This window comes from Thrips palmi, unplaced genomic scaffold (genome assembly GCF_012932325.1).
Source record: "Thrips palmi isolate BJ-2018 unplaced genomic scaffold, TpBJ-2018v1 HiC_scaffold_10, whole genome shotgun sequence".
NCBI classification, from domain to species: Eukaryota; Metazoa; Arthropoda; class Insecta; order Thysanoptera; family Thripidae; genus Thrips; species Thrips palmi.
The window spans coordinates 3,674,582-3,697,209 of NW_023144621.1; the positions used below are offsets into that span (position 1 = coordinate 3,674,582).

Below are 22,628 nucleotides of genomic sequence, written 5' to 3' on the forward strand. Positions count from 1 at the left end.
TAATGCGCTGGCTCAGCAAATACGTTTGAATCGCCGGAGCAGCTGGTCCCTTTTCAAGTTTCGCTGTTGGGAAGAGAGGAGAAATGGCCGCGTCCGAAAACAGGCCTCCTGCTTCGCGCTGCTTCGAACGCTCCCAGGTCGTTCCCAAGCAGTCGACACCGCGTAGTCCTATGACTCCGAGAGAAGGGCATATACGTAGTTAACTCATTTTGTGTCGGAATAAGTTTCACACAAAGTGCCATGCATAAAGTCGCGTCCCTGGTGGCGCGTTCCGCGCCTTCGCTGTCGGTGGTAAGTTTCCAACAAGACCGGGATTGCGGTTTTCACGACCACAACATGGACTTTGGGGTATTTTTCACCTGGTCATACCCGCCGACTGAATTTAATGTTACGTAACGCCGAATTTGCGTCACAGCTTGCGCAATCTATGCAAAGGACAAAATTTTTCTGTTGTTTTTTTCATTGCAAACTTAAAGGTGTGCTGATCGCTGTTATTGTTGTGTTTTGGATTGGATTCCTAGAATATTGAGGTTAAGTTTCCAGTGAAAATTCTGGAAATGCCCTACCGAATCGCATATTGTGGTATTCATAGCATTGAGTGACACTTGCTATTAGTTGTTGCAGTATCTCTTGTCATGTTTATTGTTGATGACATTTGACATATTTTTTCTTGTTATCACCTCTTACACATTTTTTTGCTTACGGGTCATCTGATAATAACAGCCATTATTGATTGTTTTGACCCATAGAATGATTGCTATGACTTCTCAGTGACTCATGACGTAGCATTTGACAACTATTTTGGCATCCCATTAAATTCTATCGTTCCTGTACCTGAGATTTGTGATTATGTAATTTATGTCACCTTCAAGTGCATTCGATGTTGTTGGATGGTGTTTTCATTAAACGACTTATTATTTTCCGCACATCTTGTGAAAAGACATTTGTGTTTTTCTGTTTACAGAAGGGTGCCACTACTCCGGCTTTGGCAGCAGGTGCCCGTAACTTTCACTACACTGTTGGTGGTGTGAAGGCTGAGGCAAAGGTGTCAGATGGAGTAAGTTGATGACCTCGTATCATCATATCTTTACTGTCAGCTCAAAAGAATCTCTGTACTTACCATTTGAAATTTTCACTAGGTTTCACGAGACTACCCTGTTGTCGACCACACATTCGATGCTGTGGTTGTTGGAGCAGGAGGTGCCGGCCTGAGAGCTGCCTTTGGCTTGGTGGCTGAGGGATTTAAAACAGCTGTCATTACCAAGCTCTTCCCTACAAGGTCCCACACTGTTGCTGCACAGGGTGGTATCAATGCCGCTCTGGGCAATATGGAACCAGATAATTGGCAGTGGCACATGTAAGTGCTTTGCAGTGGTAGATTCAGCTTGTCTTGCTTGTACCTTAGTTTGATGGTTATCATTACATAATATTTACTCTGTAGGTATGACACTGTGAAAGGCTCAGATTGGCTTGGTGACCAGGATGCGATTCATTACATGACACGTGAAGCACCAAAGGCTGTAACTGAACTGGAAAACTACGGTTAGTAATCATTCATTTCATCAATGTTCCATTAATTTGTCTTTAAGGAATTTTGTGGATTAGATTTTATCAAGCAATGATTTTTGCACCGCTGGACTTAATGTATGTGTTTTATTAGGTATGCCCTTCAGCCGAACTCCCGAAGGAAAGATCTACCAGCGTGCCTTTGGTGGCCAGTCTTACAACTTTGGCAAAGGTGGTCAGGCTCACAGGTGCTGCTGTGTGGCTGACAGAACAGGACATTCACTCCTTCACACACTTTATGGCCAGTCTCTTCGCTACGATTGCAATTATTTCATTGAATACTTTGCGCTTGACCTTCTGATGGAAGATGGAGAATGCCGTGGTGTTCTTGCCATCTGCCTTGAAGATGGATCATTGCATAGGTTCAGGGCAAAGAACACAGTATGTATAGATCTTAATGTATGGTTTTATGTACATATAACTACTGTTATAACTGCTACCCTGAAAATTTCTGTTTTTAGGTCCTTGCGACTGGTGGTTATGGTAGGGCATACTTTTCATGCACCTCTGCCCACACTTGCACTGGAGATGGTACAGCCATGGTAACTCGGGCTGGTCTGCAAAATGAAGATCTGGAGTTTGTTCAGTTCCACCCAACTGGTAAATATCGCATTGTTTATCGAAAAACTTGAATTTGTTGTTCTAAGAAAAGGAGAAAATTAGTACTTTTCCATTTGCTGTTAATATTTAATATTATTATTATTCCCTTGTCAGGCATTTATGGAGCCGGATGCCTGATGACTGAGGGTTGCCGAGGAGAGGGTGGTTACTTGATCAACAGCCAGGGTGAGCGTTTCATGGAGCGCTACGCTCCTGTCGCTAAGGATCTGGCGTCCCGGGACGTTGTCTCCAGGTCCATGACCATCGAGATCCGCGAGGGCCGGTGTGTAAATATGTCTTTTTGTCAGTGACTGGGATGTTGTTTTTGTTTTTGTTTTTAATTTACGAAGCCGAATGCTTTTCCTTCCAGTGGATGCGGCCCCGACAAGGACCACGTGTTCCTGCAGCTGCACCACCTGCCCCCAGAACAGCTGGCCACCCGTCTGCCCGGCATCTCGGAGACGGCCATGGTGTTCGCCGGCGTGGACGTGACCCGCGAGCCCATCCCCGTGCTGCCCACCGTGCACTACAACATGGGCGGCGTGCCCACCAACTACAAGGGCCAGGTGCTGAAGAACGACGGCTCGGACAGCATCGTCAAAGGCCTGTACGCCGCCGGGGAGACCGGCTGCTCGTCGGTGCACGGTGCCAACCGGCTGGGCGCCAACTCCCTGCTCGACTTGGTGGTGTTCGGACGCGCCTGCGCCCACGCCATCGCCGAGGAGAACAAGCCTGGAGAGGCCATCGGCCCGCTCAAGGCGGTAATTGCCTCTTCTTTTTTGACGTTGTCGTTGTTGTTGTGGGCTGTACAATACTGATCTCCCTTGACTCTTTTTTGCACAGAATGCCGGCGAGTTCTCTGTCGCCAACTTGGATTCCGTGAGGTTTGCTGACGGTCAAGTGTCAACCGCTGAACTGCGCCTCAAGATGCAGAAGTGCATGCAGACCAATGCTGCAGTGTTCCGAACAGCTGAATCGCTGCAGGAGGGATGCAGGCAGATGGACGACATTTACAAGCATGTCAAGGACTTGAAGGTTAGTTAATTTTGAATTGCTTTCATTCTAACTTCTCTAATAAGGTTTAGACAATTGTTCAAATGTGTCTCTAATAATAATTGTTTAAATTGACACTTTGATTACTTTTCAGGTTACTGACAGGAGTTTGGTATGGAACTCAGACTTGATTGAAACTTTGGAGCTGCAGAATCTTCTTCTGAATGCCATGCAGACCATCTACTCAGCTGAAAACAGGAAGGAGAGCAGGGGTGCCCACGCTCGTGAAGATTTTAAGGTACATATTTACATTTTAAATTAACTTTATATATTGTCGGTCTCTGGCATAATCCTGTATTTGTGTGTTTACAGGATCGTATTGATGAGTATGACTACAGCAAGCCCCTTGAGGGACAACAGAAAAAGCCCGAAGATCAGCACTGGCGCAAGCACACTCTCACCCGTATGGACCCCGACACTGGCAAGGTAGGTTTTTTTCTGTAGAAGGATGAAAAGTTTGTTTTGGTTTGGAAATTTGGTAGAGAAACCACCCAAAGACAATTTATCAAATTAAATTTTGCCTAGCCTTAAACACTTTTGTCTTGCTGGTCATGGTTAAAGATTTAATGTTTTGACTACATTTTATTTGGTGTTCTTCTTTATGTACCCTTGTTTTGAAACATATATTCTATCTGTCATGCTAAAATAGTGAAAATATTACTGAACCTGTTTTCTATTAATTTTTCTAGGTTACCATCACGTACCGGCCAGTCATTGATGAAACCCTTGATGCTAATGAATGCAAGACAGTTCCTCCAGCAATAAGATCTTATTAAGTTATTGCAATTAGTAGATTTTAATCGGCTCATTTCAGCAACATTACGTGTCTACCATAGTGCTCCTGCAACATTTCCTCATGCTTTGTTGTGTGTGAAGCCTAGGTCTCAGACTACTCTACTTACTATTTACAAATACCTGTAAAATGATGAACGATGATAATGTACAAAAGCAGATGGAAGACAGAAATATATTATGAGAACGAGAGTGTTTCTCTGAATTACTGTGAAATGTATGAATAATTGACTTTAAGGCCCTAGTTTTCAAAAATTTCAATTCTGTAGTGCATGCCAAATACACTGTTACTAGTGCCCTGAACTAGAAAATGTGAATTCTTTAATCAATCCTTTAACCAACCTTTGATTCATGAAGCACAATTTTAAGTTTGTTATAAGACTATGATAACATATTTATTTATTTGTAAAGATCTTTTAAACATTTCATTTTCATTTTATAGCAGAATTTTATCTTTCACCTCGCCTTTCACTCCATGTGCATACCAGAAAGAGGTGTTTAAAGTCATAGTTATATCAATTTTATCAGCTGTAGTTTTGTGGATGACACATGTGGTTTTCTCTTTCATCAGAAGAGCTCATAAGCTAACACAGCAGCAAGGTGTTTGGAGTATTTTGTGATATTGGTGTACTTGAGACAATGTGAAGCAGTATTGAATCTAAGTGGCTATATTTGAAAGGTTTGGAGGCCATGTAGGGTCTTGAGGTATAGTCGCACCCTGTCCTTTAATTTATACTAGATGCTAAGATATGTGTTGAATTCTGTTGTAAATCATGAATGTTTGCAATTATTTTGTAAAGTTCTTGTGATGTGTAAAATTCATGATCTGTTCCAATACAGGTGATGTTGCCTTGAAATTTTGTCAGTCCAGTCTACTTGCTTACCTGAATTCCTCACATGGACAAATATTCCATACAAGTTTATGTATCCAAATTTATATGTTTCTCTGCTTAAACAATCTTAAGAAGGAATGTATAGACTTTGAGGAGAAAACTGTCCCCCATCTTGTTATCACCGCCTCAGGTCGGAATGCCCCTTCCAACCAACTACTTACACTGGTATATCAACACAGTCAACCAGATTTAAACTCGATTAGCGCGAGCCACAACGCGAGTGGTAAGGGGGGAGGAGAGGGGGGAATCGTTTCTCCTCTTTGCTCTGTGTTCCTCTCCGTGACCTAGCCTTGCCGACGGCGATGCCGATGTCTGGGGAAAGAAGTAGATAATACCAGTAAGCCCCAGTTCAGGCAAGATTTTTTCCTCTGGGCCAACGTGCCAGCCAGACTCCGTGACTTCACGAAATGACGGGTTCTCGCTCTTTCTGGAAGTTCAACCCATTCTTTCTCTCTACAGTCTCGATCTGACTGAGTTTTACTGAAATAGGTCGGAGTTTCGTTCATGACTGCGTCTGTTTGTGGCGGTCCCGGGTTGTGAACAAGGGAATCGCAGTCCTCCATCAAGGACTGGCGACCTGGCCCGGCCCTGGCCCTGCCCCAGCCGCGGCGCTTGGCGCCTGCGAACCTCGGGGTAGGCCGCTCTGCTCAACACGCAGGTGTGGCGGGCGGGCCTATCCCGAGGTTCGCAGGCGCTCGGAGCGAAGCGCCGGGGAGTGGGTGAAATGTTTATTTTGTCACTTTTTCCAAAATATTGTTTTACTCCTTTGTGTGCAGGAATGGGGCTAGACCTGGGATTATCCCCCGAATCGGCCGCGTGGTAAGCAAGTATGCGACACGCTCGAGGCAACAGGACTCGGCAAGGGGTGCGCCCAGGCGGGCCAGGTTGGGTCGTGCAGCGTTACGTGGCAAGCGGACAGGGTTGACGGCCACTCGGCTGGCACGAGCCACGCTGCTGTTGCTGCTGCCGCCGCCTCCCCCGCGGGGGCCGCGAGGCAGGGCAGGGCTCGCATCGGGGCGGCGCGGCGCCGGCCTTCCTCGCCGGTTTCGTTCGGTTTTGCCCGATCCAATGACAGCTCACAGGCGCTCCGACACGAGCGGGTATATCGGAATCCGGCGAGGTCGATCGAGATCTGTTGCCACGGCACGGTCGGCACGGTCGGCACGGTCACCAAGGCGGCGGCCACGGCACAGCATCGCGCCGCCGCGCCGCGCCTTGCAGCCCCCGCGGACCGGATCGAACCGGAGGGGGCGCTGTGCCGGCCAGCGGCGACCCGCCGCCCCGCGCCGCGCCACACCCCGCGTGCCGGCGTGGTGGCACCGCGGAAGGGCGTGGCGGGCGGGCGGGGCGGGGCGGGTTGCGGTGGGGTGCGGCGGGGCGTGGGGATGGGGTGGTGGCTCAACAGGCTCGCACCCCTTGAAGCGCGGCGCCGTCCTGACGAGGCTGCCGACGACCCTCCCCCTTCCTGAGCACGCGCCCGGACCCCGAGGCCCGGCCCAAGACACGTGGTCCCTCAGGGTCCCACCGGGGTCCCCGCATCCTCCTCGTCCTCCCCTGGCCGCTGACCCCTGGCCGCGCGGCGATTCGTCCCCTCGTCTGTTTGCCCAAATCCACTCCACTCCACTCCGCGCCAGTGTTGCAGTTCCGCATGCTAGCGCTTACACAGGGTGGGCGAGCCGTGGCGTGGCGTGCCTGCCGTGCCGTGCCGCCCCGGTCCGCAGCGTGGCTGCCTGGGCTGCCTCGACGCCGCGCCGGGCCGGGCCGGGCGGGCTGTTGGTCAGTAGTGGCGGCGCGGCGGGCAGAGCAGTGCGTACAGCAGCAGGGCCGAGGCAGGACGGCAGGCTTGACGGCAGTGGGCACGCGGCGGCAGGACACTGCAGAACACGTACACGCCAGCACCCAGGAACTGCCAGGAACCAGGACGGGCCAGGAGGACCGGCCGACGCACAGCGACCAAGGAGGACGCCCACGCCCGACGTAAGAACAGCCCTAACCGTCGCGCACCTCACCGTCGTCCGCAGTGGTCCGGTCCCTGCCGTCGTCCCCTCACCCGGCGCGTTCCAGCCCGCCGTGTTGGAGCTGACGTGTAATCACCGAAGTGGCGCCACCAATTTATTTTTCGCTCCCGCCTCGGGCCAGACCCCAGCTCGGACGGGGTTGGACTCGTTAAACGTGCGGTTCATGTAGGGGCATGGCGGTGGGACGCCGGGGCGGCAGTGTGGGCCCCCCGCCCCGCCCCGCCCCGCCCCGCCCGACCGCATCGCCTCGCGCTGTCCGCTGGAGCTGCGCTTCGCATGGCTTCGCGCTGGGCTCTTGTTTCCGAAGTGGTTGCAAAAGTGCGTTTTCGTGCGGAACGACCCGTGGAAGCCAGTCACGCGGCGTGGCGGGCTTCATTTCGAATTTCAACAGGGGCTGGTTTGCGCCCCGCTCGGCACTCGTTGCTTGGTCGTGGATTGTGGGTGGCACAGTGCTAATTCATGGGCGGGATCCCACTTGTTGCGAGGGAGGTGCCCGCCGCGTGTGGTGGGGGCCTTGGGCGCCGCCTTCGCCCTGCCGGGCCGTGGGGCCGTGGGGCCGTGGGCACGCCAGCCATATCTATCACCTGGGCGGGCGGCGCGGCGCGGCGGGGCGCGGCGTGTGTACAGTAGGGCGCCGCCGTCCCGTGCCATCCGCCCCAATCCCCCAGCGCCACGGCCTCGGCCACGGCCAGCGCCAAAGCCGGCGCGTGGGGCGTCGTCCTTGGAGACCCGCATCATCATCATCATCATCATCATCATCATCATCGAGGCCGCCTGCCGCCTGCCGCCCCGCCAGGGCAGCCAGTAGCACAGGGTGTGCCTCGGCATGGCCTCGGGCCCCCGAGGGGGTGCCGAGCCGCTAGCCGCTGTCCCCGTTGCCGTGGTCCCCGCTAGCAATCGACAGGCGCAGACCCAGGGGGGTTGGTGATCGCCCCCAGTTGCACTTTGCCCCTGGCGACCCCCCCCCCCTTTCCGGAGCCCTCCCTGGCTGGACTCTGGATTAAATTGCCATCCTCGTCAGTCTGCAGGCTGATCCCGCAACATCGTTTCGCCGTTCTGCCTCCCTCGCACTTGTACGGAACGCCCCATGAGTGCGAGAGAGACCGAGCGACGGTTGTTCTTGTTCCCACGTTTTGTAGCCCTGACCGCGCCGCTCTTGCAGTATGTATAATCCTAGAGCCATTCCCGCGTGAACCGAGGCGAAGCCACGGCCCGCTCGTACCACGTTGCGCACACTGTTCAAAAGTACAGTGGCAGCAGCCGCGCTTACTACCAATTCCCTGGCAAAAACTGCGTATCGCGGCGAAGTTTGATTTTAATTTCTAAACAGTGTCGGCTGCACCGTCGCCACTCCAGAAGCCTCGTTTGCATCTTGCACTGCATTCTATTCTCTTACGGCGACACATTGTGCCCGCCTTGCCTTCTCTGAGCGCCTTTGCTGAGCCAGGCAAGCCAGTCGTCGTGAAGGTCGCTTGTGACGTGTGCCTTATGTTACACCTCCGTGTCTTCCAAGGCCTCGGCATTGATGGTGCCGATGGTGACGGCGTGGTGACGGCGTGGTGACGGCGTGGTGACGGCGTGGTGACGGCGTGGTGACGGCGTGGTGACGGCGTGGTGACGGCGTGGTGACGGCGTGAAAAACGTGAAACCGAAAGTCACCTGCGGCGCTCCATCCTGATAAAAAGATAGAAACGATTTCCGGCGATAAAGGGTGAATTTGGACGCGTGCGCTGGGCTGCTGGCAGGCCAGCCATATCACCGCGTTCAAGGGCCAGCGACGTGCCCCCCTCTCATTTACCCCGCTTTGTTGACTCGGCGTGCGTGTGTGCCGTCGTGCCGGCAACTAAAAGACTGTTGACCGTTGTCATGTCTTGCAGGGTCGGTACCATGCACAACGGGCCTCGCCCGGCCTGGTCCGGGGGATACCAGGAAATTGGGGGTAAGAAACGGCGCTCCCTCCCAGCGCACACACCCCCTCCCCCTCCCTCTTTTTGGGGCTTATTGGTAGGCGGGCATGGTCCGTCGGCGTCCCGACGGTCCCGACTCTGGAGGGGTGGAAGGGCAGGCACTTCAGCTCGATAAGAACTCGATAAGAACGAAGGCGTTATTGAGAGTGGCAAAATGTAGTGTGGCGGTGATGCTGATGCTCGCTGTTTCCGTGTGTTGTCCAGGTGAACTCCCGGCCTAGAGAAGCATCACCATGGCTCCCCGCTTCAGCAGCAGGAAGGTGGTGGTGATGGTCGTGGTCGTCGTCATGCTGGCGGTGCTGCCCGCAGGTACTGTCCCCACTGGCGGCCTTAGGGCCCATATAGCGGCTTTAGGCATAAGCTGCAGGCAAATAGCGGCCACTCCACTGGCCGTTTGGCGGGCCAAGCCAATCGCCCGCGGCTCATCACTTTCAATCCGCCAAGCTCACCGACCCGAGGGGAATTGACTTCTCAAATTTCGCGCATCGGATTCCATTCCTTGCTATTTTTCATAAATTCTTCTCAAAATTTTTGGAATACTTTGAAATTTTCTCCAAAATCCTAAATGTATATGGAATTCAAAATCGACTGCGTTCCTCTTCTCTATACTTGTGCCCCTGGACCGAAGTCCACCCACGGACGCGGCGTGATTGTATTTCAGAGGCCGGGTCGCGTTTTGATTACAGCGCCCTATCGCCGTATCACGAGGGAAGGTTAACTGTGCTTAGTGAGGGGGTTGATAAAATGTCACTTTGAAAAAAATGATAAAATGAAACTTTGCTACAGTGTGTATGAGCAATGTCTCGACACGATACTGTCACGATTAAAAACGGAGTATGTAGTGGTGTAGTGACTTGTAAAACTTTTTTTTTTTTTTTCAACGAGTGTTTTGTAGTTTTGTGTCTGCATCGGGGTCTGCACTGTTAATTGATTCAATGATTGCGCATATCGCCCCGACAGTTTCGGCCATCCAGTGCTACACGTGCCACTCGATGGAGGACGACTACTGCAGCGACCTGAAGGCGAACGAGACCGCCTCGAAGGCGTTCCTGCGCGACTGCGCCGACGCCAACATCCCGGACAACGCCACGGCCTTCTGCAGAAAGACCATCCAGACGAGTGAGTGCAAGCGCGCCACACCGCAAAAAGGGAATGGATTGTTGATTTGGGCGGGACCTCGCGCCCAGCTGGCTAAATCTGGCCGGCCGGGCGAAAGCGCGAAAGCAGCCCTACGAGCCGCCGGGCGACGGGCGCAGGGCGTGCGGGTCGCACGGTGCGGGTCGCGGTGCTGACCGGGTGCTGACGCCATGCTCTTCTTCTAGCCCTCGTGGACGGCACGCGGCGCGTCATTCGGCGCTGCGGCTACATCAAGAACCCCAAGGATTGCTACCACTACGACGACTCGGACCACGCCGAGGTGCAGTGCCAGTGCTTCGAGGACGCGTGCAACGCGGCGCGAGGGCTGCAGGGCGCCGCCTCCGCCAGGGCCTTGGTGGCCTCGGCCGCGGCCGTGCTGTTGCTCTTGGCGCGCTGAACGCGGCCAGGCCCGCCAGGCCCGCCTCGCCCGCCAGGCCACCCTCGCCTCGCCGTGCGGCCCAAGACCTGCGCCGCTTCCTTCCCGCCGCCCTCCTCGCGCTGCGGCGCCGCTCCACCCCGAGGAGGCCGTCGTCGAGGCCGTCGTCGAGGCCGTCGTCGTCCTGGCGCCCCGAGGCCTCGACAGTGCGAGCAACATTCTCCTCGCGGGACAATTATTCGTCAAAGATGTTGCGAGCGCGCGCATCGGTGTGTCCCCCGTGCACGTTGTCGCTGTCAGCGTCAACAGGACTGATTCCGCACGTCGCCGTCGTCTCGGGCTTCCCGCACGGGCAGAGCGTCGGAACGCTGCGCGCAGTGAGCCTGCAGCGCGACAGCGCGACCGCCACGGCGACCACGACGGTGCGTAGGGCCAGTTGTTCGCCGCCAGATCAGATAAACGTAAACGTGAAGAGGCTTTGACCCGCCGACGCCGACAAGAAAGCAAGAAGGCGGTGCAAGTGTGTCGTCTAGTCATGGTCGAACGGCGTTCCCAGAAATGTGGGCTAAGAGACTCCTACACTGCCCACACCGGCCGCCTCGCAGCCTGCAGAGTAGGCAACTTTTCGCCACCGCTGTGGAAGGTTGCCTAGTAGGCAGGCTGAGAAGCAGCCCGGGCCTTCCACCTGTTGTGCCCACATTGCTGCCAACACTGCCGGCCAGAAACAAAGAGTGAGTGTTGGACCAGACTTGCCAAATTTGCGCCGGTGAAGCCGAGATACAGGGTATTTTTATTCTTAGTGTAATAACCGAATATAGGAGAACAGTCGACCGTTTTGTCCCTGCAGTGAAAGCAATATGTGGTTCACACGTGCCGCGAGAATACCGTCAGCATTGCCACCGTCTGGCTCTTCTGCCAGTAAGATATCGATGACGTGCTTTTAACTACATCAACTAGCATCATTGTAAACTTTTCATCCCGTCAGCTCCGCACATTCCTGTCTGTAAATAAATCGACGTAATAGTAAGTACTATGCCCCGTGTTCTTTTCTTTGGTCTCCTTGAAAGCACCGTCACCGACCGTCACCGTCAAGTCAAGAGGGGCTTGGTGTGTAGGGGCGCTCGAGGCAGGACTCTGGCTGTGGACTGCGGGCCTCGGCGCCGGGGAGGTAGGCCACCCATTCGACACCCGTGCCTCTCCGCTCGTCGCAGGAGCCTGCCGTCTGATTCCGAGCACTGCTTTCGTCGCTCTGTCTCTCTCGCACTGATGGGGCGGTCCGCAGGGGTGCGAGAGAGACAGAGCGACGGCAGCCAGCGGGCTGATTCCGTAGGAGGGAGAGAGGTAGGCCGACAGCCCCACTGTGTGGAATCACTCAGCACACCGACGCACACCGACAGAAACGCACTTGGTTGGACAACTTTGAAACCAGCATGACTATGGCTCAGTGCAGCCAGGTAAGTGAGGCAACAAAGCACTGCGATGCTTTCACAGGTCTATCAACTGCCTGTCTGAGAACTGCCTTGCAGTGATGAGCGAGTGACAGACTCCGGCAGGCAGGCAGGACGAGCCTTCTTTTCCATCGCAATGCTTCGTAAAAACTTTTCGCTAACGCAAGCTTAAGCTTTCCAACATACCAACAAATCCGGGCGACAATTTTAGGCCATCAGAATGCGGGTACTGGAGCGAGCGCAGTGCGATACACAGTGCGATGAAGAGCGGGGCCTCTCGGTGCGTCCGCGCGTCCGCCCAGTGGACTGGCTGACCGACCGGCAAGTTCCCCAAGGTCACCAGTCGCAGCTAGGCAGTGCTAGGCAGCTAGACCGGACCAGAGCCCCGGACCCTCGCCCGGACCGCTGGACTGGATGCAGCCGAACTGGCGGCCCGCGGCCTGTTGCCTTTCTGTTGCATTGCTGTTGCAGAGCTCCGGACCCTCCGGACCGAACTGGCTGCAGCTAGCTGCAGCCTGACTGGGATCAGTGAACCCTGCAGGCCCTGCAGGCCCTGCACCTGGAACTGGAATACCTCAGCGAACGCAAAGCGAACGCGTGACGAGTGCAGCACGGCCCTGGCACTGATTCCGCACCTCACATCGCCGCCGTCGTCCTGCCCCTCTCGCTTGTGCGAGAGAGACAGAGAGACGGAGCGACCAAACGCGATGCGGAATCAGACTGACGGGCCAGACTGGACGGGAAAGGTACCGACCCCGAGCGAGACACGCCGTCTCGAGCGGGTCAATCAAGAGTGATGTCTCTGCGGCGAAGCAGGCGAAGCGCGGCGCCACGCGCACGACAACAACTTGAACAGCACGCTCGCGGCTTGGCGGCTCGCGTCGCGGACTTCGGGCCTGGCCGCCTTCGCCGCCTTCGCCGCCGTGCACATCCATGAGCCTTCCGAACAGCCGACCGGCCGACCGGCCGACCCCACCCAGCGAACAGCGAACGAGCAACCAAGCCGACCGGAGGCACGGCGTGGCGCGGCGCGGCGCCCGACGCGGGGCAAGGCAGGCAAGGCAGGCGAGGCAGGCAAGGCTTGGCGTTGGCGTGGCGGCACGGCGCCAGAGCCGCGCTGCCAGGCCAGGCCAGTCCGCGCCAGACCTCACCGCCGCGACGACGACGTGCGACCACGCACCGCACCGCGCGACGCGCCTTCGACACGACACGGCGCGCGACGACACCACACCCCCGCGACACTCGCAGGTACCGCAGGTCACAGACAAGCAGGCGCAAGAGTGCACGGTCGCAGACGAGCAGAGCGACGACGCGTCCAGGAGCTCCAGGTGCGTTGCGTTGCGGCGTCCGCACGTCATCTCGGTGCCGAGGCGTCGCGTTCACATTCGCGCCTCTTGTCGAGGCGGCCACACCTTGGTAATGCAGTGTACCAATCCACTGGTAACGTCCGACAATCCATTCCGTAACCACCGAATCCACGAAAAAATGTAGCCTTTTCTACCGTCTTCCGAACCGTCTTTCTAAAATTAAATGCCGAATCCCCCGTAACATTCCTGTAATCCCGTAATCTTGTGTACTCCTGATAAAAGAGAGGCGGCCCCCTCGGTTGTGTTGTGTCTCTACTTCAGCTCACTTCCAGTGGAATAGAGACGCGCGAGGCGCCAAGTCGACGCGGGACGTCAATGCGAGCAAAAACGGCCGCTTAAAAGCGGGACTAGCGCTGCCGGTACTCGAACCCCGCACCGCGGGCCCCGGCACGGTGGGATACGCTATCCTGTAGGATACGCGCGGCCGGCCGGCTCGCTTCCGGTGTGGACACCGCGGAGACTTCCTGCGGCCGCGCTGCCACCACGCTGCCACCCCGCGCCGCACCCCGGAGGCACGTGCCCGGGGCGCCAGCTCGGCCAGCGAGGGTGGGGTGGAGGGTGGTGCAGTGGTGCGGTCCCGGCGGTGTCCTGTCCAGGTGCGTCGACCGGCCAGGCCGAGGCTCGGGCTCGGCGCGAGGGGAACCGTGGGTGCGGGGCGGCGGGGCGGCGGCGTGGCGCCGCGTGCAGGAGTCCAAGCCAAGCCCGCCTGGCTGCACGACGAGCACCCCTTCCTCTTCGCCCGCGTTGGGCGCGGCCTAGCGCGGCCGCCCCGCAGTCCGATTCCGGACAGAGCTGCCGTCGCCCTGCCTCTCTCGCACCCCTGCGGACGTTCCATGTGTGCGAGAGAGGCAGCGACCGAGGCACTGCTCCAAGTCAGCCCGCGGGGTGCGGCCTCGCCATGGCCGCGGCCTCCCGCCGCGCGCCTCGTGACGTCCTAAATGGGTGTATGGTGGCGGCATGGGCGCTGCTCAGGGAGCGTGTCGGCCACGCGTGGGGTTTGTTTTGGTTTCAGTTAGTTCGGGAGGAGGGGGAGGGGTCGGCCATCGCCCTGATCACGAGGGGAGTACCCGCTAGAAACGTGATCGCCCACCCAACTAACCCTTGCCCCCCCCCTCCCCCCCACGCGCCGTCCCCCCGTCCGCCCCTGGCTGTCTCGTAATTCCCTTTCTCGGATTTTCACGGATTAGAACGGCAGAGGTGCGGGGCCATGCGGGGCGTGGCGCCTTCGCCCGGGCAGCGCCGGGCAGCGCCGGGTCGCCTTCAAGCCGGTCAAGTGTTTGACAGAAGAAAGCAAAAACGAAAACGAAAGCAGGGACGCGTGGGTGCGCTCTTGCATGCGATATCCGCGTATCGGCTGACGAGCTTCGCCGCCTCGGCACTTTGCCGATGGCCGGGCGATGCACCGCCCTGTCGCTGTCTCTCTCGCACCCATACGGAACGCCCTGCGAGTGCGAGAGAGACAGAGCGACGCCTCGGCTGCTGTCGCGCACACTGAAGTGAATCCCGATATTTCCGCTGCCGGTCCGTTTTTCGGGAACGTCGACCGCCACGTGAATGAGAGCGTGGCGCTGCAGCGAGCGCCTCGATGTCGACATGAGCTTTCCGTCTTTGTCGCGATAACTGGCGTGGATTACTCGCGTGCGACGGAGACAGACAGAGCAGATGGGAGATGAATCTCTGCCGAATGCAGTGGAGCGGACTGCCGAGGGACGTGCGACCCGATGTCTGATTCCGAGCGGGAAGTTCGTCTGTCTCCCGCCCTTACGGTAACGCCCCAGGGTGCGAGAGAGAGTCCTCACGCTCGGAATCAGTTTTAGGGCGACCTCCGCCCCAGCCTTGTCATCCCACACTGCTAATCCGCCTCGTTACTTCTCGTCTTTCACGACTTATTTTCCCTCTCTTTCTTTCTAGGATGCAGATGCTCGCTTCCGTCGTCGGGGCCCTGGTGCTCTTCGCCCTCCTACCGGCCGGTGAGCATAAGCTTTCAGTCTCATTTCGAACATATGCTCTTGCGCATCCACACGGACACGAGTGCGAGAGAGACAGAGTTGCAAGCGCGCTGTTTGGAAATGAGCCACTTTCGTTTGAAAACCCCGAATTAAAACTGGTGCGCGCGCGAGGTGCGCGGTTTGCTGGTGCAGGCTGGCGTTGAGAGTGATATGTAGGTGTGCGAGGCAAACAGCTCGCTCCCCGTCGTCGTCGTCCCTGTCTGGCTGTCGGCACTGTCAGCCTGACGGCCGTGCGTCACTGCACTGGTAGAGTCCCACAGTGTAGGCAAGGCCGCCTGGACGCCCTTTGCCCGCACCACGCACACCCAGCACAAAAGTGATTGTCGCAGGATAAAAGGCCTGTTCGACTGCCCGCAGGCCAGTCCATCATCTGCTACCAGTGCCGGTCCTGGGAGGACCCCGGCTGCTGGGGGCTCAAGCAGAACGTCACCAACAACACGTACGCCAAGTTCTGCGACGACGACCGCATCCCGCCCGGCGTGGGCGTGTTCTGCCGCACCATCCGACAGAAAAGTGAGCCACCTTTGCGCAATGTCGGGTCGTTTTGGACCAGTTTCGTGTCAAACTCAACCGTTTCTTTCCGTCCCCGACAGTCAGGGACGGCAACGGTACAGACCGGCTGTGGAGGACGTGCGGCTGGGAGGAGCACAAGCTTAAAACGGGGTAAGTTCAATTTGCGCCCTGCAGCACAACTGAATTCCGTCCACCGTTTGTTCGAATTCCTGTTCTCACGGCCCCGGTTCTCGTCCCGCAGCGAGCGCAGCCCCAAGGCGTGCTACTACTTGAGCGACGGCCACCACGAGGAGGAGGTGTGCCAGTGCTTCTTCGACACCTGCAACACGGCGGCGGCGCGCGGCGTGTCCCCGCTGGCCGTCATCACCGCCGTGGCGGCGGCCGCCCTGGCCGCGCTGAGGACCGCGTCGGCCGCGTCGTGACGCCGTCCCTGAGGAGGACGGCCTCGAGGACGGCCTCGAGGACGTGACTGTGACTGTTGGGGCCGCGGGCCGGCCTGCCCCCGGGCCCGCCGGCCGCCGCTTGGGCCATCGCTGTGATAACCCGGCGCGCGCTTCGCCTCGCCTTTGTTCGCGGCGCGGGGCTGCGAGGCAGGGGCAGGGTCATTGAGAGTACCAGAAGACTTTGGCGGGCCAGCTAGCGCGGCGCGGGGCCGTCCCAAAAGAACCCCCTACTGCCGCTGCTCAAGATGACGGCCACTTGGGCAAAAATTCCCAGCGTCGACAGGGCTGCCAACCTTTGTACGGTATAGCCAGCCCGAGAGTGGAAACTCTTTCCATACTGGAGTGCTTCGTGTGAATTTTTGTCTACTTGTGCGCCTACACTGATAATGATCCTGTGAGGTCGCGTGTGGTTTGAAGATGCCCCCTTTATCAAGGTTGAGACATCCCCCCACCCCCCATCCCCCACCCTTCTGAGACCCGTACGTCAAGGCAGTACAGTATTTAGCACGAGACCCTCGTGATACGTTGTCAAAACGGTACTAAATAAATTTGTTTTCTACGCATTTCCGTTGCCATTCAGTATCAGCAGCCCGAAACGAGTAAGTACACACCCAAGTTGGTCAAAACAACGGGAATGATGGAGGGGTCGAACAGAAAGGCTTCACGCCCCAGGACGCGAACAACGCTCATGTGCAGTCAGCTGGACCCGAGCAGCGTCTCTCTTGCACTCATGGGACGTCCCGTAGATGTGCGAGAGAGACACAGTCACCCACCAGCCTACAGGTGTGGCTCGATTCGAGAGGCCGCAACACTGGTGAAACAAAGGCATTAAAATTATGCCCTTTAAGGGCGTAAACGATTTACGCCCTTAACGGGCATAAATCGTTAATGCCTTTGGGAAGGGCATTAAAATTTTGCTTGAAATTCCTATACCATTTACGCCATTCCCAAGGGCATAAAACGATTTATGCCCTTGGGAAGGGCGTAAAAGAGTATTTATGCCCTAAAGGGCGTAATTTTTATGCCTTTGTTTTACCAGTGAAGGCGCTGCAAGGTGACGAGGCAGCCGGCAGCCCTCTGCGGTCGGATGGGGTACTTACGTGCCGCCTGGCCAGCGGCCAGCGGCCAGCGGACGCTAATTTCTGGTTTGACATCGTGGTCTTGTCTCGGGGGCCACGGCCGCGGCTGGTTTGGAGAAGATTTGAAAGGACAGGCGTGTAGTGTTTCTATCCCACCAATGACACAGTGAAGTATAACGAAGAGAATAATTTATTTAAAGTAATGTCGAAGTACAAATGAATGTGATGAAGCGGGGTGATGAAACAGCAGTGACTGGAGCACTGGGGCGCGTATGTGGGGATGGTGCCCTTGACGAGCACGCCAGCCTCAGAGGCCGAAGCCGGGCGGGCCGTACGTGGGCGCGGGGACGCCGCCGAAGGAGCGCCCCGCCGAGGCCAGGCCGGGGAAGTCGTGCTGGAAGACGGCCTCGCGCGCGAAGAGCGGCACGGGGGCCTCGGGGATGACGCCCTGGCGCACGGCCGGCGGCACCACGGGCACGTCGCGCACGGGGCCCGGGTGGAAGTCGGAGAAGGGCAGGTAGGGCACCAGCTGGAACTCCCTGCCCAGCGGCCGCAGCGGGATGGCGCGCGTGCCGAAGGAGCCGAAGGAGGCCGTGCTGCTGCCGAAGCTAGGCGAGGCCTGGGGCGCCGCTGCCGCCGGCGAGAACGACGTCGCCGTCGTCACCGGCGCAGCGCCCCGTCCGAAAAAAAGGGCCTGGCCGGAGGCGGCGGGGGCGGCGGCCGCGGGGGTGAATGAGTCAGGGGCGGGGGAGAAGGTGGCGGGGGCGGCGGTGAAGGGCGCGGGCGAGGAGAACGGAGTGTCCGCGGGGGCGGTGACGGCGGGGGCGGCGCTGCCGTCGTCCTGGGGCACGATGAAGTCCTGGCCGGGCCCCGTGGGGATGACGACGGGCGCGGACGGGCTGGAGGACTTCTTGGCGGGGATGGGGCCCTGGTGGAAGTAGTTCTGCGCCGTGTTGCCCGGCTCCACCAGCGCGCGGCCCGCTGCGGCCTCCTGCACCAGAACAGACGGTGGCCGTTGCAGTGGAGTGGAGTGCAGTCCCCCTTCTTTTCGCTCTTTTCAACCTGTCCTGCACGCGAACCTCCCCGATCAACCGCCGAGCTCGCAAATAGCTCGAGGCCGAGAAGATTAAAGATTGAACACGGTTCAAGGTCGAATGGCTCATGCTCATGAAGTCTGCCAATGCACACACCGCAACGGGGATGCGGGAAAAAACCGCGGTATTTCCACACGGGGCACTTCTCAACAAGATCGAACACAAGGGCGCGTTGGGTGGCCTCATCACAGAAAGGTATTTTTTATGGGTTTCTTATTAATGGAACAACACAGTGTTTTGGCAAATTAAAAACAAATTTATTGATAGTTTGTACTAGTGGTAATAGAACTGTAGTTGTTGCTGCGTTCACGAGCCCTGCGAACGAACACAACGGAGTCAGTTATATAAATGAACAAAACGCTGTGTATATTTTGAAAAATAATTATTGAAGGTAACGTCATTTTTTAAAAATTATTTTAAATGCAAATTAAATTATGACAATTATGGCAGTGATGGTGAGCCAAGGAAAAAGTCTTTACGACAAAAACTACACCCTTGTGCTCATACGGGTTTTCCTGGGTAATTTTGCAACTACGCGAACTACGCTGCCTTGAATGTACTGCAAATCCACTGGCAAAGTTTTCTTTCACTTTGGCGCTATTGCTTGTTGGGGATGGGCGTGTCAAAACGCCTAAAACCCCCATCAGAATGCCAAATTTTGGCACCACGCCGAAATTTGGCATTTCGATGAGGATTCCAGGGCAGGGAATGCCAATCTGAGGCATTGAATGGCGCCAATGGCAAAGCAAACGCACGACCCAGGCAGCATGAGGGTGACTTGCTTACGTTGAAGTTGACGGGGATGCCGGTGTAGGTGGGCAGGAGCTGCTCGGCGTTGCCAGCCGGCGCCTCGTGCTCCTTCACCTTGGGGATGAGGTCGTAGCTCGCCAGCAGCGGCACGTTCTTGAGGGCCTGGAACTCGTCGTACTTGGCCTTCTGCGCGTCGTACTCCGCCTTCTTGCGTTGGAACTCGGAGAAGTCGGTGATGACTTGCTGGGCGGACACGGCGGCCAGCAGCGCCAGCAGCACCAACTGCAAGGGAAGGCGGTATTAGCTTTACACTGTCAAATGTTCGCTCCTCCAAAACACGAGCGCGGTGCGCCGACACCGCAGTCACTTTCAATGGCCCCCGGTCAAGACTGGCGCCGCCGGCCGCAGACTGATTCCGAGGGTCGTTTTCGTCGCTCTGCCTCTCTCGCACTCACGGGGCGGCGCGTGTGCGCGAGAAAGACTGAGCGACGAAAACGACTGTCAGTCTGTCGGCGGCTTTCTCTTCCGGCCGTGCTGTTCTGCCAGCGTGCCTTGAGCGTGCTGAGTGCACCCTCTCGGCCCTCCGCACTTTCACCGCCAACCTCTAGCAGCCCTCTGCAGCAGCAGCGCGGCGACACACTCACCGCGGCGCTCGTCGTCCTCATGGTGGCGGTCGTTCTGGGTCGGGCCGTGCGGCGGTTCGGCGGTTCGGCGGTCGCAGGGGCACTGGCGCGTATTTGCGAACCGCGCTCCGCTAAGTACCCCCTACCCCGAGCGGATGCACCCCGCTGGCACCGCCCTCCCCCTCCCCCGGGCCGCCAAGGTGGCCGTCAAGGTGGCCGTCAAGGTGGGCAGCCTCCGCACCGCTCCGCCCGGTCCGGGCAGCCCAATCGGGGTCGCGAGGTGGCACTTCGGAGACGGATGCGCCACCCCGCTATGCGAGGTGCCGCCCCGGTGCCGCCCCGGACGCAGCCCGGACTTGCATCACGAGGGAAGTCCCGCCGTGTCCAAGAAGCACCCTGTGGGGGCGCATGCACGCGGGCTGACGTCTCTCTCTCCCCCTTCCGGACTGTTCCGGGCGCTTCCCCAAGAGTGCGAGCGAGACGGGGCCATTGTCTCTCTCGCTCGCACTCGACGGTGTGATCCACAGAGCGGAATGCAGTGCGATCATGAGGGCTTTTCTCGGTACTGTTCACGATACAAATCCACCATAATACTGAGCTGAGAAGTTCTTTCGTTGTTATGAAGAAACTGGCCCTAAGTTAACCACAGGTAGGCTGTGCAGGCTGTTCGCGTTACGAAGGAGAAGCTCAACGGGAACTTCTTCGCCGTGCGGCGGCGGCGTCACTGCTGCGATAGATGCAGCGGCACGCAGCGGCAGGCAAAACCCGGGCCGAGTCGCGCCGCCTAGAAATCCCACAGGAAACTTTGTCGATAAAACTTAGTTTGCAGCAGGGCCTCTTCGCCGTTAGACATGGCGGCGCTTATCGCACCGTCCCGTTGTGGCCGCTCGTGCTGCCTGCACTGCAGGGCGGTCACGCGGCATCCGAGTGATTAGCGGAACGGTCGCCTCCAAAATGCAAATCTGCCGTTCATTCCCGCTTCTTGTGAATCGATCGTTGTCTGTCGTGGCATGTCCCCAGGGGGATTTCTTTCTTTCCTCGAATTGGTGTCAACACGCAGTCGAGGCACAAAATAGAAATGTTCCTTCGGTCTCAGCGTTTTCTGATTATTATTTTATTTTAATGTAAGGGTTCCACAAAGGCAAAAGAAGTCAAGAAGTCAATTACTACATAGTAGTAATTAATTATTTAATTATAACGTCCACAAGAAAACATACATAGTTTATCACTGGGATTCACAACAGACTACGTGATCACAAAATCGACCAAATTATATTTTACAGTGATGCCATCGTCGAGCATGAGTTGTGTATGTGTGTGTGTCGCGCGCGCACCCCTGAGTGTGAGTGTGTCGTTGTGGAGAAAGCCTTCCGAGGTGACGCGCGCGCGCCGAGCGCACACTTCGCCACGCGGTGTGCCGGTGAGCACGGCCCGTTCGACCCCAGAAGCGAGGCCGCGGGCGGAGGTGTGTCTCAGCACATAAAGTTGTTGTCCAGAATCTGTCGAGTCAGAAAAATAAATAATAAACCGTCCAGGGGCCCTGGCGGCCCCGGCTAGCTATCTTTTGGCTTTGTGGCTGTGGCGGCGAGGATGGCCTGCTTCCGCTTCCCCTCCTGGCCGGAGTCACATCAGTCGGGTCCCGGGATGGCCTGGTTCTGGAACGGCGCCGGGTTGTCGGCCTGGGGCAAGTCCTCGGGGGCGGCGGCCGCGGTGCGGGTGGGCGGCAGCCCGTACAAGTCGGGCAACGCGGGTGGCGGTGGCGGCGACGGCGGCCCGTACACCTCCGCGGCCACGAACGACTCTGTGGCGGCCACGGGCGGCGGTGGCGGCGGCACGGTGAAAACCTGGGCGCTGGGGGGCGGTGCGTACGCCTGCTTGCCGACGAGCTGCTCCACCAGCTGCAGGTACGGCACCATCTGCGCCTGGGCCTGCGCGCCCTCGCCCAGCGAGTAGTACGTCACGATGGTGCGCGGTGAGGGCGGCCGGAGTCCAGCCGAGCCCGGTGGCGGCGCCGGCGCCACGCGGGGCTGCTGGCGGGGCTGCTGGACGCCTGGAGGCGCGGCCGCGCCGGCGGGGAGGGGCGGGGCGTTGCCGGGGATGGAGAAAGAGAGCCCCGTCACCTCGGACGGGCGCACGCGCACGCCCTCCGCCGTGACCAGGGCCACGTCGTGCGGCACGTCGCGCGCCGACAGCTCCCTCCGTTTGGCCACCAGCGTGCCGCGCCGGCTGGTGCGGGACTCCGACGGCGGCGGGGCGCCGTACACGACGGCGGGGGCGTCCACCTCGGCCGGCGTGGACGCCCGGGGGTACGTCGCCTCGGCCAGGTCCTTGTCCGTGACGAACGCCACGGCGGGGGGCGGCGGCGCGGGCTGCGGGGGCGGCGTCCTGGCGGCCGGGGGCTGCGCGCTGCACACGGGCACGAGCATGGGCACGAGGAGCACCGCGGCGCAGAGGAGTCGCAAGGTCTGCATCTGCGAACCAAGCGACAAGTTTTGAACCGGTTGTTGACTGTGGATGGTGGAGACACCTGCGTTGTTGTGCCAGTGTCAAATTTTGCGGTCGCTGCCGCTTGCGGCCCGAGGTGGTGCGAGCGATGTCTCCCGCGTTTCGATGTAGATGTGGATTCGGATGTTGGTAGATCTGAGGCTTCGTCGGTCGACACCTTGTCGACACAGAACCGTTGCCGCCAGACGGAGGCCACGTGCTAGTGCTCATTTTCCCACGCAAAATGTCCAGTCAATTTCTGCTCCTGGCTGTGTGCTACACTGTGCTACACCCGCACGGCCGCACCGCCGCACCAAGCTCAAGGTGTGCTGCCGAACGGCCTCGGAGGCGCGGCCTTGGGGACCGGCCCACAAGTTACCCCCCCCCCCTAAGGTCATATGGAAGATAGGTCTGCG

The 22,628-nt window shown here is 57.9% G+C and overlaps 4 protein-coding genes across 5 annotated transcripts; 3 read left to right on the top strand and 1 right to left on the bottom strand.

Annotated features, from left to right (window-relative positions):
- The first annotated feature begins 124 nt into the window (after positions 1 to 124).
- Positions 125 to 4,868, top strand: LOC117648093 (succinate dehydrogenase [ubiquinone] flavoprotein subunit, mitochondrial). The gene is made up of 12 exons (XM_034390307.1): positions 125 to 291; positions 965 to 1,057; positions 1,140 to 1,357; positions 1,442 to 1,542; positions 1,661 to 1,947; positions 2,028 to 2,166; positions 2,281 to 2,449; positions 2,537 to 2,927; positions 3,010 to 3,201; positions 3,314 to 3,457; positions 3,532 to 3,645; positions 3,909 to 4,868. Exons 1-12 carry the CDS (start codon positions 241 to 243, stop codon positions 3,993 to 3,995), a joined length of 1,986 nt encoding a protein of 661 aa, XP_034246198.1. The 5' UTR covers positions 125 to 240; the 3' UTR covers positions 3,996 to 4,868.
- A 1,829-nt stretch (positions 4,869 to 6,697) lies between these two features.
- Positions 6,698 to 10,438, top strand: LOC117654058. 2 transcript variants are annotated; one of them, XM_034400198.1, is made up of 4 exons: positions 6,698 to 6,881; positions 9,094 to 9,198; positions 9,850 to 10,008; positions 10,212 to 10,438. In XM_034400198.1, exons 2-4 carry the CDS (start codon positions 9,123 to 9,125, stop codon positions 10,421 to 10,423), a joined length of 447 nt encoding a protein of 148 aa, XP_034256089.1. In that variant the 5' UTR covers positions 6,698 to 6,881; positions 9,094 to 9,122; the 3' UTR covers positions 10,424 to 10,438. The 2 variants fall into 2 exon arrangements, with proteins under 2 accessions (XP_034256089.1, XP_034256090.1); XM_034400199.1 differs by lacking the exon at positions 6,698 to 6,881 and adding an exon at positions 8,843 to 8,861.
- Positions 10,439 to 12,993: 2,555 nt separating this feature from the next.
- Positions 12,994 to 16,745, top strand: LOC117654057. Its single transcript, XM_034400196.1, has 5 exons — positions 12,994 to 13,178; positions 15,129 to 15,187; positions 15,584 to 15,739; positions 15,820 to 15,889; positions 15,981 to 16,745. Exons 2-5 carry the CDS (start codon positions 15,130 to 15,132, stop codon positions 16,159 to 16,161), a joined length of 465 nt encoding a protein of 154 aa, XP_034256087.1. The 5' UTR covers positions 12,994 to 13,178; position 15,129; the 3' UTR covers positions 16,162 to 16,745.
- Positions 16,746 to 16,959: 214 nt separating this feature from the next.
- On the bottom strand, positions 16,960 to 19,821 carry LOC117654414. Its single transcript, XM_034401029.1, has 4 exons — positions 19,750 to 19,821; positions 19,142 to 19,387; positions 18,056 to 18,252; positions 16,960 to 16,993 (listed from the first exon to the last, which is right to left on the bottom strand). The coding sequence occupies exons 1-4, from the start codon at positions 19,768 to 19,770 to the stop codon at positions 16,960 to 16,962; spliced, it is 498 nt and encodes a 165-aa protein (XP_034256920.1). The 5' UTR covers positions 19,771 to 19,821.
- Positions 19,822 to 22,628: the final 2,807 nt, after the last annotated feature.

Coding starts and splice junctions, on each gene's coding strand:
- LOC117654058 (XM_034400198.1), top strand. CDS start 9,123: ATGGCTCCCCGCTTCAGCAGCAGGAAGGTGGTGGTGATGGTCGTGGTC. Junction 9,199..9,849: donor GCTGGCGGTGCTGCCCGCAG/GTACTGTCCCCA, acceptor TCGCCCCGACAG/TTTCGGCCATCCAGTGCTAC. Junction 10,009..10,211: donor CAGAAAGACCATCCAGACGA/GTGAGTGCAAGC, acceptor CTCTTCTTCTAG/CCCTCGTGGACGGCACGCGG.
- LOC117654057 (XM_034400196.1), top strand. CDS start 15,130: ATGCAGATGCTCGCTTCCGTCGTCGGGGCCCTGGTGCTCTTCGCCCTC. Junction 15,188..15,583: donor CTTCGCCCTCCTACCGGCCG/GTGAGCATAAGC, acceptor GACTGCCCGCAG/GCCAGTCCATCATCTGCTAC. Junction 15,740..15,819: donor CCGCACCATCCGACAGAAAA/GTGAGCCACCTT, acceptor CGTCCCCGACAG/TCAGGGACGGCAACGGTACA.
- LOC117654414 (XM_034401029.1), bottom strand. CDS start 19,770: ATGAGGACGACGAGCGCCGCG. Junction 19,388..19,749: donor TGAGGACGACGAGCGCCGCG/GTGAGTGTGTCG, acceptor CTTCCCTTGCAG/TTGGTGCTGCTGGCGCTGCT. Junction 18,253..19,141: donor GCATCCCCGTCAACTTCAAC/GTAAGCAAGTCA, acceptor GTTCTGGTGCAG/GAGGCCGCAGCGGGCCGCGC.
- LOC117648093 (XM_034390307.1), top strand. CDS start 241: ATGCATAAAGTCGCGTCCCTGGTGGCGCGTTCCGCGCCTTCGCTGTCG. Junction 2,167..2,280: donor TGTTCAGTTCCACCCAACTG/GTAAATATCGCA, acceptor TTCCCTTGTCAG/GCATTTATGGAGCCGGATGC. Junction 3,458..3,531: donor ACGCTCGTGAAGATTTTAAG/GTACATATTTAC, acceptor GTGTGTTTACAG/GATCGTATTGATGAGTATGA.